This window comes from Myodes glareolus, chromosome 14, assembly GCF_982192425.1.
Source record: "Myodes glareolus chromosome 14, mMyoGla1.1, whole genome shotgun sequence".
Taxonomy (NCBI): Eukaryota; Metazoa; Chordata; class Mammalia; order Rodentia; family Cricetidae; genus Myodes; species Myodes glareolus.
The window spans coordinates 17,826,816-17,840,862 of NC_142039.1; the positions used below are offsets into that span (position 1 = coordinate 17,826,816).

At 37.0% G+C, this 14,047-nt stretch overlaps 1 protein-coding gene across 3 annotated transcripts in view; it reads left to right on the plus strand.

Annotated features, from left to right (window-relative positions):
• Upf2 (UPF2 regulator of nonsense mediated mRNA decay) overlaps positions 1-14,047 on the plus strand; it is a 107,271-nt gene that overhangs the window by 38,649 nt on the left and 54,575 nt on the right. For all 3 annotated transcript variants that reach the window (XM_085699094.2, XM_087896389.1, XM_085699095.2), the window contains exon 9: positions 10,352-10,460. In XM_085699094.2, coding sequence (XP_085555220.1) covers positions 10,352-10,460 — 109 coding nt within the window. The remainder of the gene's footprint in view (positions 1-10,351; positions 10,461-14,047) is intronic.

A 14,047-nucleotide genomic window follows, 5' to 3' on the forward strand; every position in this document is an offset into this window, starting at 1 on the left:
GTTGAGAATCCCTGGTTTAGAGGAAAGAAAAGGATGCATTTAAGCTGTGCATGATGTACACACTTGTAATCCCAGCCCTTGGGAGACACAGCCTGGAAGAGGAGAAGTTCATGATCATCCTCAGATGAGTACAGTGTTCCAGGCCAACCGAAGAGACATGAGCGCCTGTCTCAATTTTCGTTTAAATTATGTAACATCTTAAAACCCTAAGAAATAGATGCCTATTATTACCATAAATGTTTGATATGATAATTTGAATTGGTTACTTAAACATTGAAAGATGAAAGTATTTCTTAAATCTAATCACTAAATAATTAATGATCAGCTGTTTGCTGTGATTATTCCAGAAGATACAACAGGTTGATTTTGTTTTTGTACTTAAGTATAGCTTAATATTTGGAGGGAAAACAGGTTAATAATTCCAAATTTCATTATCAAGAAGAGAAAGAAAAACATGACATACTTTGAAATACAGAGCAAGTGGAATTTGGAGATTTAGTCTAGGGCAACTAGAGAAGGCTATATGAAACCATGGGTTGTTTAATAGGCATACCAAGGAGTTAGCTATACGAAGGATGGGTGAGGAAAGCAAATCTAGAGTGTTTCTGATAGTAGCAGTCTGTGTATAGAGACTAGAAAGATCATGGTTTCAAACCATAGCAAAATCCCTTTGATGAAATTTGTCTGGAGGACACTGTTTCGTATACAGTAAACTGCAGGAAGATAGTCAGTCATATTTGCTGTTATCCCTAGCACTTAACACAATGTTTGATATGCAGAAGTTGATAAAATTATGTGACTTGTTTAGTTTTAATGCTCGCCCCTTTTTAAAAATGAAGTTGATAGATTCAACTTTTTTTTTTTAAAGATTTGTTTATTTACTATGTATACAGTATTCTGCCTGCACCTATGCCTGCAGGCCTGAAGAGAGCACCAGATCTCATTAATTGGTTGTGAGCCACCATGTGGTTGCTGGGACTTGAACTCAGGACCTTTGGAAGAGCAGCCAGTGCTCTCAACCACTAAGCCATCTCTCCAACCCAGATTCAACTTCTATCTATCTATCTATCTATCTATCTATCTATCTATCTATCTATCTATCTACCTATTTTTTGAGAGGGTTTGGGTATAGTTTATTCAGTGGATTATGGGAGGGTGGGGGGTAAAAACAGAGGTGGAGGGAGAGGAGAGGAGCTGCGGCAACAGCCACCTCTCCGAAAGAGAGACGGGGCAGAGTGCCTTTCTTTCTTTCTTTCTTTCTTTCTTTCTTTCTTTCTTTCTTTCTTTCTTTCTTTCTTTCCTCCTTTCCTCCTTTCCTCCTTTCCTCCTTTCCTTCCTTCCTTCCTTCCTTCTTTCTTTTTTTCTTTCTTTCTTCCCTTTCCCTCCCTCCCTCCCTCCCTCCCTCCCTCCCTCCCTCTCTCCCTCCCTCCCTCCCTCCCTCCCTCCCTCCCTCCCTCCCTCCCTTCCTTCCTTTCTTTCTTACTCAGGATTTCTCTGTGTAACCCTGACTGTCCTAGAATCTGCTCTCTACTCTGTAGACCAGCCTGGCCTCGAATTTACAGAGATCCGCTTGTCTCTGCCTTCCAAGTGCTGTGATTAAAGGCATGCACCACTCAGTGGTGGTGGCGCACATCTTTAATCCCAGCACTCAGGAAGTAGAGGCAGGCGTATCTCTGTGAGTTTGAGGCCAGCCTGGTCTACAAGAGCTAGTTCCAAGACTGACTCCAAAGCAACACAGAGAAACCTTGTCTTGAAAAACCAAAAACAAACAAACAAACAAATAAATAAACTGCAAGTGCCAAGGTCCCAGGGTCTTTCTGTTCAGATTCTTCACACACACACACACACACACACACAGCAGATATGCCTGGAGGGTTTTACTTCCTTGATGCACGGGACTCAGCACACCTTGCTCTTATAGAAGGTCTGGGTTCAGTTCCCTTTGCCTATGTGGCAACTCATAATCACTTACAGCTCCAGTTCCAGAGGATCCTCTGCCCACTTCTGGCCTCCATGTGCACTGTACACACACGGTACATGTCAATACATGAACATAAAATGCTGAATAAATAATAAAAAAAGGCGTTCACTATCACTACTAGGCTCAATCTTAATTCTCTTGTAAAATCCCTATATGTATAGAGTGACCAAGTGAAATACCTTTGTTTCCCCCACTCCAGAGTGGAATGCTTTCTACTGTGTGGGATTCCTTTGTTTTTTATTGGAATGGTGACTCATCTTTAAGTCATATCACAGTAGCTGTCTTGCTGAACAGCTGTCCTTTGTTCCTTTGCATAAAGTAAATGTAGTGTTCTTTCGGGAAGAAATCAAGTACATCATATTACAATTGTTGACTTGATGACTGTACTGTAACCAAACTGTGGAAATAATCAGCTCTTCAGGAGACAGAGGATGAGAGCTTTGAATTTACACATTTCTATACCTCGCTGGGTACTGTAGTATGTATCTATAAGTCTAGAACTTGAGAGGCTAAGGTAGAAGGTTTGCTCCAAGTTTGGGTCACAGAGCAAGATCCTGTCTTAAAAAACAAATAATAAATGTTTCATTTAAAAATATTTGAATTAGTTTTATATGCTATTAAAGAAATAAGTTATTCTGGGCATGGTGATGCACACCTTTAATCCCAGCATGGTAAGAGGCAGAGGCAGAGAGGCAGGAGGATCTGTGAGTTTGAGGCCAGCCTAGTTTACAAGGCAAACTATAGGACAGCCAAGGCTGTCACACAGAGAAACCTTGTCTCAAAAAAACTACATACACACACACACACACACACACACCACACACACACACACACACACATCTTTTGTTCTCAATACCAGAAGTCTAAGACATCTTTTAGTAGTAAATAGAAGTTTAGAGTCCTCTTCCTTTTTATACAGAGAGCTACCTCTTGTGTATATATGTTTCATCAATATGAAAAAGTCTCTCTCTTTTTTTTTTTAATAAGGCTGCATGCAGTGTTTCTCTTCATGGATGTACCATATTTAACCATTTTGGGCTTTTCAGCCCTTTTCTGTTACCGACAGAGCTATATTTGTACTTCCTTTTTCTCTTCTTATTTACACTAACTAGTATCTTTTTGGTTTTGCTTTGTTTTTCCTACCAAAACTTTTTTTTAATATTTATTTATTATGTATATAATATTCTGTCTGTGTGTCTGCCTGCAGGCCAGAAGAGGGCACCAGATCTCCCCACAGATGGTTGTGAGCCACCATGTGGTTGCCGGAAATTGAACTCAGGACCTTTGGAAGAGCAGGCAATGCTCTTAACCTCTGAGCCATCTCTCCAGCCCTCCTACCAAAACTTTTAGATTTATCATTGATCCTATTGTTTTACTATTAATAATTTTGACTTTTTTGTTTATTCCCTTCTTTGGGGTTGTTTCATTTATTTTGTTTCTTTCTTGTTAATTTCATATATGTCTTGGCCTTTGAGTGTGGCTGTAGTTATTCTGTAGTTTTGACATATGGTGACTTAATGTTTTATAGACATTCTGCATCTTTCTATGACACCTGTACAATTTGGCTTGTCTCTGAAGATGTTTTGGTCCCTAGTGGTGCTAGAATTAAAATTACCCACCAGTCTCCTGTCATTCTATCTTCAGTCTCTTCATTCCCATAAATTCAGAAACTTTTCTTTATCCCTTAAATAAGAGAGATAACTAACTAACTAACTGGTAGCCCTCGAAGGTGGGTAGATAGGAGGAGGGGAGGAGGAGAGAAGAACACAAGAGAGTGGAGTTTAGTATAAGCAGGTTATACTGTTCTGGGCTAAGAAGTGTTGGGGGTAAAAAGTTACTCTTGAGCTATCTGGATCATAGATGCTTGGCTTGAACTCATTTGAAAGGTATTCTGAATACCTTCCCCTCCTCAGATGCTTAGTTTACAATTTGGAATGTTACTATTGTTTTCTGAGTTGTCTTTGTATTTTTTTGGTGTAATGTGTAAGACCAAAAGATTTTAAGTTTGGTATAGTCCATTTCTTACAATTTGTAGATTAGGCTGGCCTTGAACTCAGATCTGTCTGCCTCTGCTTCCCAAGTGCTGGAATTAAAGGTGTGTGCCACCAATGCCCCATCTTTTACAATTCTTTTCTTTCTTTTTCTTTTCTTTTTGTCTTTAGTTTTGTTTTTCTACGCAGGGTTTCTCTGTTCCGGAACTAGCTCTGTAGATCAGGCTGGTGAGTGCTGATATTAAAGGCAACCACTACCTGGCATTACAATTATTAAAGGTGTGAGCCGAAACAGGGTTTAACTTTCAGTTTTACTTGTCAGATTTGGTGAAAGCGTGTCTAAAGGCTGCTGTTTTATCTGTTAATTTATTAATTTGAAGGACTCCTCAGAAATGAAGCCTATAAATTTTCGTAGATATTTGCATATCATTTTATAGATAATTTGTAATAGCCACAACACATAGAGGAAATTGAAACTTTACATGAAATATTTAATCTTTAAATATACTGTATCTACCACCCAGATCAAGTTATGCAAAATTTTCATCATCCTGAAGGCCATTTACCTAAGCTAGATTTTGAGTTTAAAGTTAGAATCTGGGAAAATACTTTAAAAATCTTTTTCTCGTTTTAATTACTGCTATACTGTGTTTCTTTTAGTGACTTTAAGTCCACTAGAGTTATAAGTATTGAGAGGTAGATGTAAAGAATATCCTCAGAGTAATGTAAATACAATGCTCCTCACATTTAAATTTTACACCTGATTCTGGAGGAGGTGTTTTGTTTAGTCTAGTTTGATAGGCTTTTTCTGTAGTCTGTTCTGGAATTAACTGTAGACCAGAGATCCACTTGCCTCTGCCTCACAAGTGCTGGGATTAAAGGTCCAGATGGCTTTTTGATATTTTTTTGTGAGATTTTCAAATTAGATTTCCTTCCTCATTAAATTTAAAACTTAAAGAATCAGAGATTTTGGGTTGTTTTGTTTTTGCTTTTTCTATTGGTATGTTATACCACTTGGTGGCACTGTTTTATTTAGAATGTCAGGACTGTATAAGAAACCAGAACAGTTACTTGGTTGTGGATTTCAGAGAAAATGATCCCAGTCTTTATTATATATTATATTATGCCACTTTTGAATCATATTCTACCTTAGTATTATTTTGTAAGTGTGTGTGTGTGGTCCAGATAGACCACAGCACCACAGCATCACAGCGTATGTGTGAAGGTATAGGACCAGCTTCTGAGAGTTTTGTGCCTTTTTCCACCTGGGTCCCTGGGATCAAACTTAAGTTGTCAGACTTGGTGACAAGTTCCTTTTTTCCACTAAGTCATCTTGTCAACCCCTAGTTTACTATTTCCCATGCTGAAATTTTTTGTTGTTGTTGCTTTGTAGTGTTGGGAATCAAATCTGGGGTCTTACTCATGCTCAGAAAATTCTCTGCAACTCTGATGCCCCTCCAGTTTTTTTTTTGTTTGTTTTGCTTTGTTTTGTTTTTTTTGTTTTGTGGTTTTGGTTTTAGTTTTTTTTTTTTTTTTTTTTTTTTGAGACATGGTTTCTCTCTGTAGCTTTGACTGTACTAGGACTCCCTCTTTAGACCATGCTGGCCTCGAACTCACAGAGATCTGCCTGACTCTGGGATTGAAGAAGGTGTGTGCCGCGACCACCTGGAAATAGAGTTGTTTTTAAGTCATTCACTATTAACAGTTGAAAATAATTACCACTATCAGAAGATTATAGAATTTGACTTTGAAAAGAAGGATCTAAGTTATTTCTCATGTGCTTTTTAGACAATTCAAATTAGAAGAACTGTGAGATAGGCTGTGCTTATGACTTTACTGGATGCTGTCTCGCTTTTAGATTTTATTGCATCGTATTGCAATGCAGAGATATATTTTTTGCCAGGCTTAGTGGCATGGGGCTACAAACCTCAATATTCCAGAAACTGAATGAAGCAAAAGAATCTCAACTTCAGGGTCCACTTGGCTTTGAGAGAGTTTAGATAGCCTTAGCAACTTATTAAGACCTTGTCTCAAGAAGTAAGGTAAAGGCTGATTGTTTGCCCAGTTTGAATGAGGTCCTAGATTCAAATCCCTGTTGTGGACAAACGAGAGAGGGAGAAAAAGGACAGAGGAGGGAAGAAGGGAGGGGAGAGAAAGGGAAAAAAGGAAATGTGAGGTATAAATTAATTAAAATATCTCATTTTGCCAGGCAGTGGAGGCGCACACTTTAATCCCAGCACTTGGGAGGGAGAGGAAGGTAGATTGTTCTGAGTTTGAGGCCAGCCCGGTCTACAAAGCAAGTTTCAGGATAGTCAGGACTGTTACACAGAGAAACTCTGTCTCAAAAAAACAAAACAAAACGCCTTTAGTCCCAGCACTCGGGAGGCAGAGCCAGGCGGATCTCTGTGATAGCCTAGTCTATAAGAGCTAGTTCCAGGACAGGCTTCAAAGCTACAGAGAAACCCTGTTTTGAAAAACCAAAACCACACACAAAAAAAAAACTAACCTCATTTTGTATTTTAATAACTTAAAAATGGTTAATGTTATGTTTTTCATTTTAGCCCTTTTAGGCTTGTATTTATTCTTAGGAAGGAAGGACAGAGCATTCTATGTCATCCAGAGAATGATTTATGATAGCCATGCTTTCTATTTTCAATGAGTTTATAAGATAAAATAAAAGAATGACTAACAAGTGGTAGATTCATAGAAACAGCAGATAAATAGCAAAATGTCATCAAATCAGGCAGAGATACCTGGAGTAGCCTCACTGAGAGAGTAAATAAAGGCCACAACATCATGTTGAGGCCTGCAGACATTTAGCAGAATTACTAGAGAAGCCCAGTGGAGGCAGTCAGTTCCTGATGAAGAGTCTCAGATGGAGCAGAGTATTCCCTTAGAGAAGGCTTCTAAGCAAAAGATCAAATAGCAACAGATAATGTCGTCACATTGGGAACGAACAGGAGAAACTGGCAGTTATTTGGAGTTTCATATTACATTGTCGCTTCTTTGGATAAGTTTCCCATTGCTCAATTTATAGCTGCTGTTCCCACTACAGGATTTTGGTTTTGTTTTGTTTTGAGACAGGGTTTTACTGTGTACACTCAGATCTGCTGCCTTCCCAGTGTCTGAGATCTGCCTGTCTCCGCCTCCTAAGTGCTTCAATTAAAGGCCTGTGCCACTATCACTCCTGGCCTACTGCAAACGTTTTTTATAATATGGGATAAAGAATTGTAACCTCTATTAGAAATAATATTTGTTCTATCTCTTCTCAGGGGACAGTGCTTTAATGTACTTGGCTGCCTGTTTTGTTTTTTTTTTTTTCCTTTCCCCTATATTGAGCCAAGAGGGCAGCCTGCCTTGCAACAGTTTTGGAGGATACTTGAAGTAAATTTGTTTGAGTCTGGAGTAGAAGTCTACTTTCAATAAGATAACAGCACATAACAGTTAACTAATGTAAAATACAGTTACTTTTTTTTTTTTTTTTTTAAGAGACAGGTTTTCTCTGTAGCTTTGGAGCCTGTCCTGGAACTAGATCTTGTAGACCAGGCTGGTCTCGAACTCACAGAGATCCACCTGCCTCTGCCTCCACCTCCCAAGTGCTGGGATTAAAGGCCTGCGCCACCACCACCCAGCATGATTTACTATCTTATTTACAGCGTAAGAATTTATTTTGTAGAGTAATGGATGGACACAGAACTGAAGATACAGCAGGGTAAAATTTACTATGAACTATCGATTTTATAGGAGTAGAGCTCTGAGAAAATGGAGTGTCTGTGTATGTGTGTATATACACACACGCGCGCGCCTGTGTGTCTGTATGTGTGTGTCTATATACACACACGCGCGCGCCTGTGTGTCTGTGTATGTGTGTGTATATACACACACGCGCGCGCGCCTGTGTGTCTGTGTATGTGTGCGTGTGTTTAGACTTTCTGTGCATGAGCCTTGGAAGTCAGAAGAGAGAGTTAGATCCATTGGAACTAGAGTTATAGATGATTGTGAACCACTATGTGGGTGCTAGGAATCAAACCTGGGTCTTTTGCAAGAAGAGTAAGCACTCTTAATTATAGAGTGATCTCTCCAATCCTCCAGGATTTTTTTTTTTAATTTAAAAACACTAACAATACCCAGGAAATCTTATAGGAATACCTTAGTTTTGTAATATCAAGAAGTAATGTGGCCCAAATCATGTCCATTTTTTATATCAGATGTATAACTTTCAACAGATAAACCTTTAAAATGTTTTAAATAAATATCTAAAGTTTGATTTTTTAAATGTTAGGGTTCAAAACACTTTCAAATCTTACTTTTAAAAATAATGATTTTTTTTTGAGCTGGGCAATGAGCACTTGGGAGACAGAAGCAGATGAATCTGTGAGTTCGAGGCCAGCCTGGTCTACAGAGTGAGTTCCAGGACAGCCAGGACTACACAGAGAAACCCTGTCTCAAAAAACAAAAACAAAAATATGATTTTTAAAATTTAAGATATGAGTAGATAGCAAACACAGTCTTCCATCTATCTTGTTATTTCTGAAGGGCTGACTATAATAACCATTTCATAGATTATTATTAACAAGTTGAATAATATATGTGTATATATATTAGGATTAGGACTATTTCTACTACATTAGTAATTTTTTTAACTTTTAAGTTTTCTTTAAAATCATTTAAACTAGGACTGGAGAGATCCACATGGTAACGCTCAACCATCTCTGATTGGTCTGCAGGCATACATGCAAGCAGAACACTATATACATAATACATAAATAAGTCTTTTGTAAAAATTTAAATTAGTGCCAGGTGGTGATGGCACACATCTTTAATCCCACCACGAGGCAGGCAGATCTCTGAGAGTTCAAGGCCAACCTGGTCTACAGAGTGAATTCCAGGTCAGGCTCTAAAGTTAAACAGAGAAACCCTGTCTCCAAAACAAAACAAAAAAGGTACTACACTCATTTAAATGTGCAACAGTGTGTGTGAAGGTTAGAGAACAGCATGGGGAAGTTGGTTCCTTCCGTCCACTTTGTGGGTCACTTAGGTTGGTTCGGGTCCCCTGGTTTAGCAGCTGCTACTTTATTAACCCACTGAGCCATCTCTCAGACTTTCAGGTTTTGATGTTTGCACTTATAAAACTATTTGCTCAACTTAAGAACAGGCAGTCTTCTTTCCTTTTTATAATGGTAGAAATTCTGATGCTAAGGGACATTCAGTCACTTATGAAAAAGTTTTATTTAAAAAGAAAATGTTAAAACTTTAAAAAGAAGTTATAGAAGTCAAAGAAGAAAACCAAGTTTTTAAGATTTTAGCCATGAATTTACCTTTTCTTCCCCTAACCCCTTATCTCCTTTACCCTCCTTGTCTCAGCATCAATCTAATTCTAATTCCAAGTCTAATTTGTAGTCTGCTATGACAGGTTTACTTTTAGTAGTAATGACCTATTTTCCTAGTCAGTAATGCAGGGATATGTTTGGATATAGTTAATTAGGAAGTGTAGGATTACTTGTTTGTCTTCTAAGAGCTTCCAGCTGTTATCATGGCTTCAACTGCTCTTTGTGGGGTTTAGCTTCCCTGCCTCTGCCCTGCTGGTCCTACTGCTGCGGGTGTAGCTGCTTCTGTCTCCAGCCTGTGTGATCTGCTGAGTGTTGAATAGCTAAATAATCAAGTCGTGTAAGATAACGGCTGTGATGGGAATGGAAAATAAATTGTAATGTGTGTGTTGATTCCAGTTATCAGTGATTGCCTGGAGTATTGGATTAAATAAGCAGGATTCTGGAGCTGCGTCCACATTTGATAGGAAAGAGTGCTCTGTCAGTGGAGTGAGGTGACATCATGAGTGCCACATACTACCATTGGCTAGAGTGAGATCTTATATGAGGATCTGAATGGGTTTTGTGATGAACAAAGTTTATTTGCATCATTTGATATTATGTTAATAACTTAGGTACTTTTTGGTTCTTGTTTGCTTTCTTACTTCAGAAATTGGTATTTCCAAATGACTTACCTCTGGATAAATGAAGGAATTTATTTTTTGAAAGAATTCCGACTTGCCATATTTAAGTTGCCTTTAGATTTGTAAATATTCTGTTACTGAGTAATTATGTAATTAAAAATTTAAGCCATTTCAGAATGCATTTTTTTTCATATAGCATTATATACCTGGCCAAAATATAGACTAAAAAAGTGCCAGGTTTTTAATACACTTTTACAAGGCTTACTGAATATTCAGAAGCTCCATAATGGCAATAAATTGACATGTCTGAATGATTAGCTTTTTAAAAATTATTTACTATGTGAATAAATCTGAGAAAGTTTTAAGTTTTAAAATGAATTATTACTGGTATGTCTTTCTTTTTACACATATCACATATAACTTTTGCAGGTTGGATTTGCTACCATTTTATGCAAGATTGGTTGCTACATTGCATCCCTGCATGTCTGATGTAGCAGAGGATCTTTGTTCCATGCTGAGGGGGGATTTCAGATTTCATGTATGTATTTAAGCATTTATTTTTTGATATGTATATATCCTAATAAGTTGAGGATTCTTTGGTTGAACATTATAATTTTATCAATTAGTGTACTTTTGAAATTGATAGTGGCATAATAGTTGAGAATTTATGGAATTCTAATTTTTTTGAAAGATTTATTTATTATATATACAGTGTTCTGTCTGCATGTAGGCCTGCACACCAGAAGAGGACACTAGATCCAGTCATAGATGGTTGTGAGCCACCTGTGGTTGCTGGGAACCGAACTCATGATGTTTGGAAGAGCAGTCAATGCTCTTAACCTCTGAGCCATCTCTCTAGTCTGGAATTCTAAATCTTTAAAGTGTAAGTGTACTTAACCACGCTTAAAGTTGTTAATGCTGCTCCAGGTAGGAGGGGAATTGTTACTATTTTGTCCTCCCATTATATGTATTTTTTGTCTCGTTACAAATTAAAAATCATTCTTCAAGGTCAAGTCACAGGCCTTATTGTTTACCCCAGAAATAAAGAGAATTATCCATGAAGAAAGTTTGATATGCTGTCCCAAGGGGCCTTTTTAGGTGTTAAGTTCCAAAAGTGGGAAGTGTAATAGCTTTCATAAATTCTAAGTCATCAGTGAATTCTGCTCTTGCCTGTGTTTTATTGATTCTTGCCTTAAGAATTTTTATCTTGGATAGTGTTAAGTTCTTTAAACAAAAGTCCAGTAAATACCAGGGATATTTTACTAGGCAGCTTCCCTTCTTTTCAGGTTCTACAAACCTGAACAGACTGTTTTAGTAATTCTCCTGTGCTCTAGTTACCCAGTCATCTTATGGAAGTGATGTGATAGAGCTTCAGATACAGGGTTGGTGGGTGAAAACAACACTGCTAATGACTGAAAGTGGACATTGGTAGACTTTGAAACAACTTAAGTACAGGTATTACCATAGCCAGTGAAAAGTTATGTTTACAACACCTTGCAGCAAGTTGTTTGGAATGCCAGTAAAACTATTGTTTGCTGTGTTTAGTAAACTCTATTATATTATATTCACTATTTATAAGTCAGTAGTATTGTTGAGCTCTCAAGAGAACAGATAATTCCTGACGTCAGGAACTTCAATATATAACTCACAACTAAGACATAAATTTAAAAGCAAAAAGAAAAATAATAAATTGTGATGGTACACTTACAAAATGACTTATGAAGAGTTCAGAGCAAGAAAATCTCGTAAGGGACAGATTGATCTCTAATTCTTGTCATAAATGTCTATTTGTTGCTATCTTTGTGATTAAGATTTTCCAGAGCCATGTTTTGCTTAGGTGTGTTTTAGATTTTCATAGACAATACTAAGCCTGGTAGAGTTTCTGTGTTTAGAGAACTTGGGAAACACTGAGCTTATTAAAACTAACTGTTTTGTTTTGTTATAAAACTTCTCAAAACTTCATGAGGGTAATTGTGCTCTGTGTAATGTACTAGAGGAGTATGAGTATATGTCCCATAAAGAACACACTTTGATAAATGCTGCTACTTCAGGAACAGATAAAGCAGAAGTCTTATTATTGCTGATGTAATTGATTTCTTGTACCAATGAGGATCTGTTATGCCACTGAGCTTATATGAAGGTTCTGTATTAATCATATGCATCAGTCTCTCAACCAAACCATAAATTAAGCAAAATCCAAACTGTTGCACTAAGTATGATTAGTGAAAAACATACAATTAAGAGTGTTCTATACATGCATACTCTCTTATCCTAAAAATTGAAGTATAATTTATACTGCTGCAATCTTGGGGACCCACGGTTCTCAGAGTAGAAAAGAAGTTAGTTGAAGTTACTTTCCATCTCTCACAGGATCTCTCCTTCCTAACTTCCTAATCTGCAGACTCTTTCTTAACTTCTGTTAGGTTTTAAATGTATTTAGTGTACAACTATTATCAAATGAAAACGAAGTAACAGCTGCAAAACCCAAATGTGTCGATCCTGTTAACACAGTATACCCTACAACATCCATATTTCATTTTCTTATTTTGAGACAGGGACTATCTCAGGCTGACCTCCTATTCACTGTGTAGTGGTTTTTTTATTTATTTGGTGTGTTCGTTTGTTTTCCTTTTTATTTTTTTTTTAGAGTATATTTTTTCCCCTAAAACTAGCATAGCGACATCCTTGATAGAGATCACTAAGTTTCCTGATTATCCATTATCCAAGTTGATGTCCTTCTAGGTTCTAAACCCTGGACTCTCCTGATTTTTTAGAAGACGTCATTCTGATTCCACCATGTAAACATTGTGACTAAGATTTAGTTACTCAAGTGATAAACAGGTCTATTTAATAATAGTAATTTTGCTCTTTGAAGCTGTATTTGTCCTAATTAAATGAGAAAATCCATATATAGTACAGTACCTAATATAAATATTATCCAGGATCTTTTGTTTATTCTTGTTAATCTTTTTTAAGCTAGGCTTATTTGTTGGGATTCCTTAGTCTTCTTTTGCACTGCTATTTTGCTTGTGATGGGATTTCATATAATTTGGGCCAGTTCAAACTCATAAGTGTAGCAGGGCTGGCTTTGAATTGATCCTCTTTATTCCACCTTCCAAATGCTGGGATTCCAGGTGTGTTCTGCTTTTTGAGTGGGAACACAATTGTTTGGCTTCTGTTAACATTTGTTTCCCAACAACTTCATGTCACCAAATGTGTGTATCTTGCTAGAGTGTATCCAGTGCATACACCGTTTTTTTTCCATCTAGAAACCAGTTGTATCCACAAAACAGACTGATAATTTTCTTCTAAGAACATCTTTATATTTTAGTTCATTTAATGTACTTCTGTATTTTCCCCATAAATTCAGTATATTTTATTCAGCTGTTAAGGTTCTTTCATATCTCATAGCTATGTTCACCAAATTCTTGTCACAGCATTCTGAAACACTTTACTTCTAGCTACTTCCCATCATACCCGCTACCACTGTCTTTCATAATCCACAGCTTGAGTTATGACAATAGCTCTTTAACCAGGTTTCCCTGTCTCTGTCTTCTATCTAGGTCCAATATATTGCCACAATATGATCATATTTGCCCCCTTAAGAATCTCAGCTGAGAAGTAAAGCTGGTAAAACTATATGTAGTCAAAGAAATTCTAGTTAAACAATGGATTTGCTAATTTGACAGATCAATAAAGCTAATAGAAGTGAGAAATCAACATTCTTATATACTTCAATCAGGTAAGAATTTAGATAAAACAGTTCGGCAATAATGTTTCAGATCATTAGAGACTGAACAGTTCTGAAGAAAAAATAAAAAGCTTTGTTTACATCATTAACTGTACTAGGAAAAACTGATCATCTCAAAGCCCAACTCTAATCATGATGCCAAGGTGATATAGTCACTAATTAATAGTTTTTTATAAAATGTTGTCTTTGGATAGTACAACTATGAGGAATATTTTGTTTCTAGTGTTCTTTTCTTCCAGACTTTTCAGAGTCTCCTTTTTAAATGAAGGAGAGGGCAGCTTTTGTTTAAGCAAATCATCCTCACTGACATTCTAAAATATGGTCTAAGTTTTTTAAATTAAATTTCATTATTGATTCATTAGCTTTTCACAACT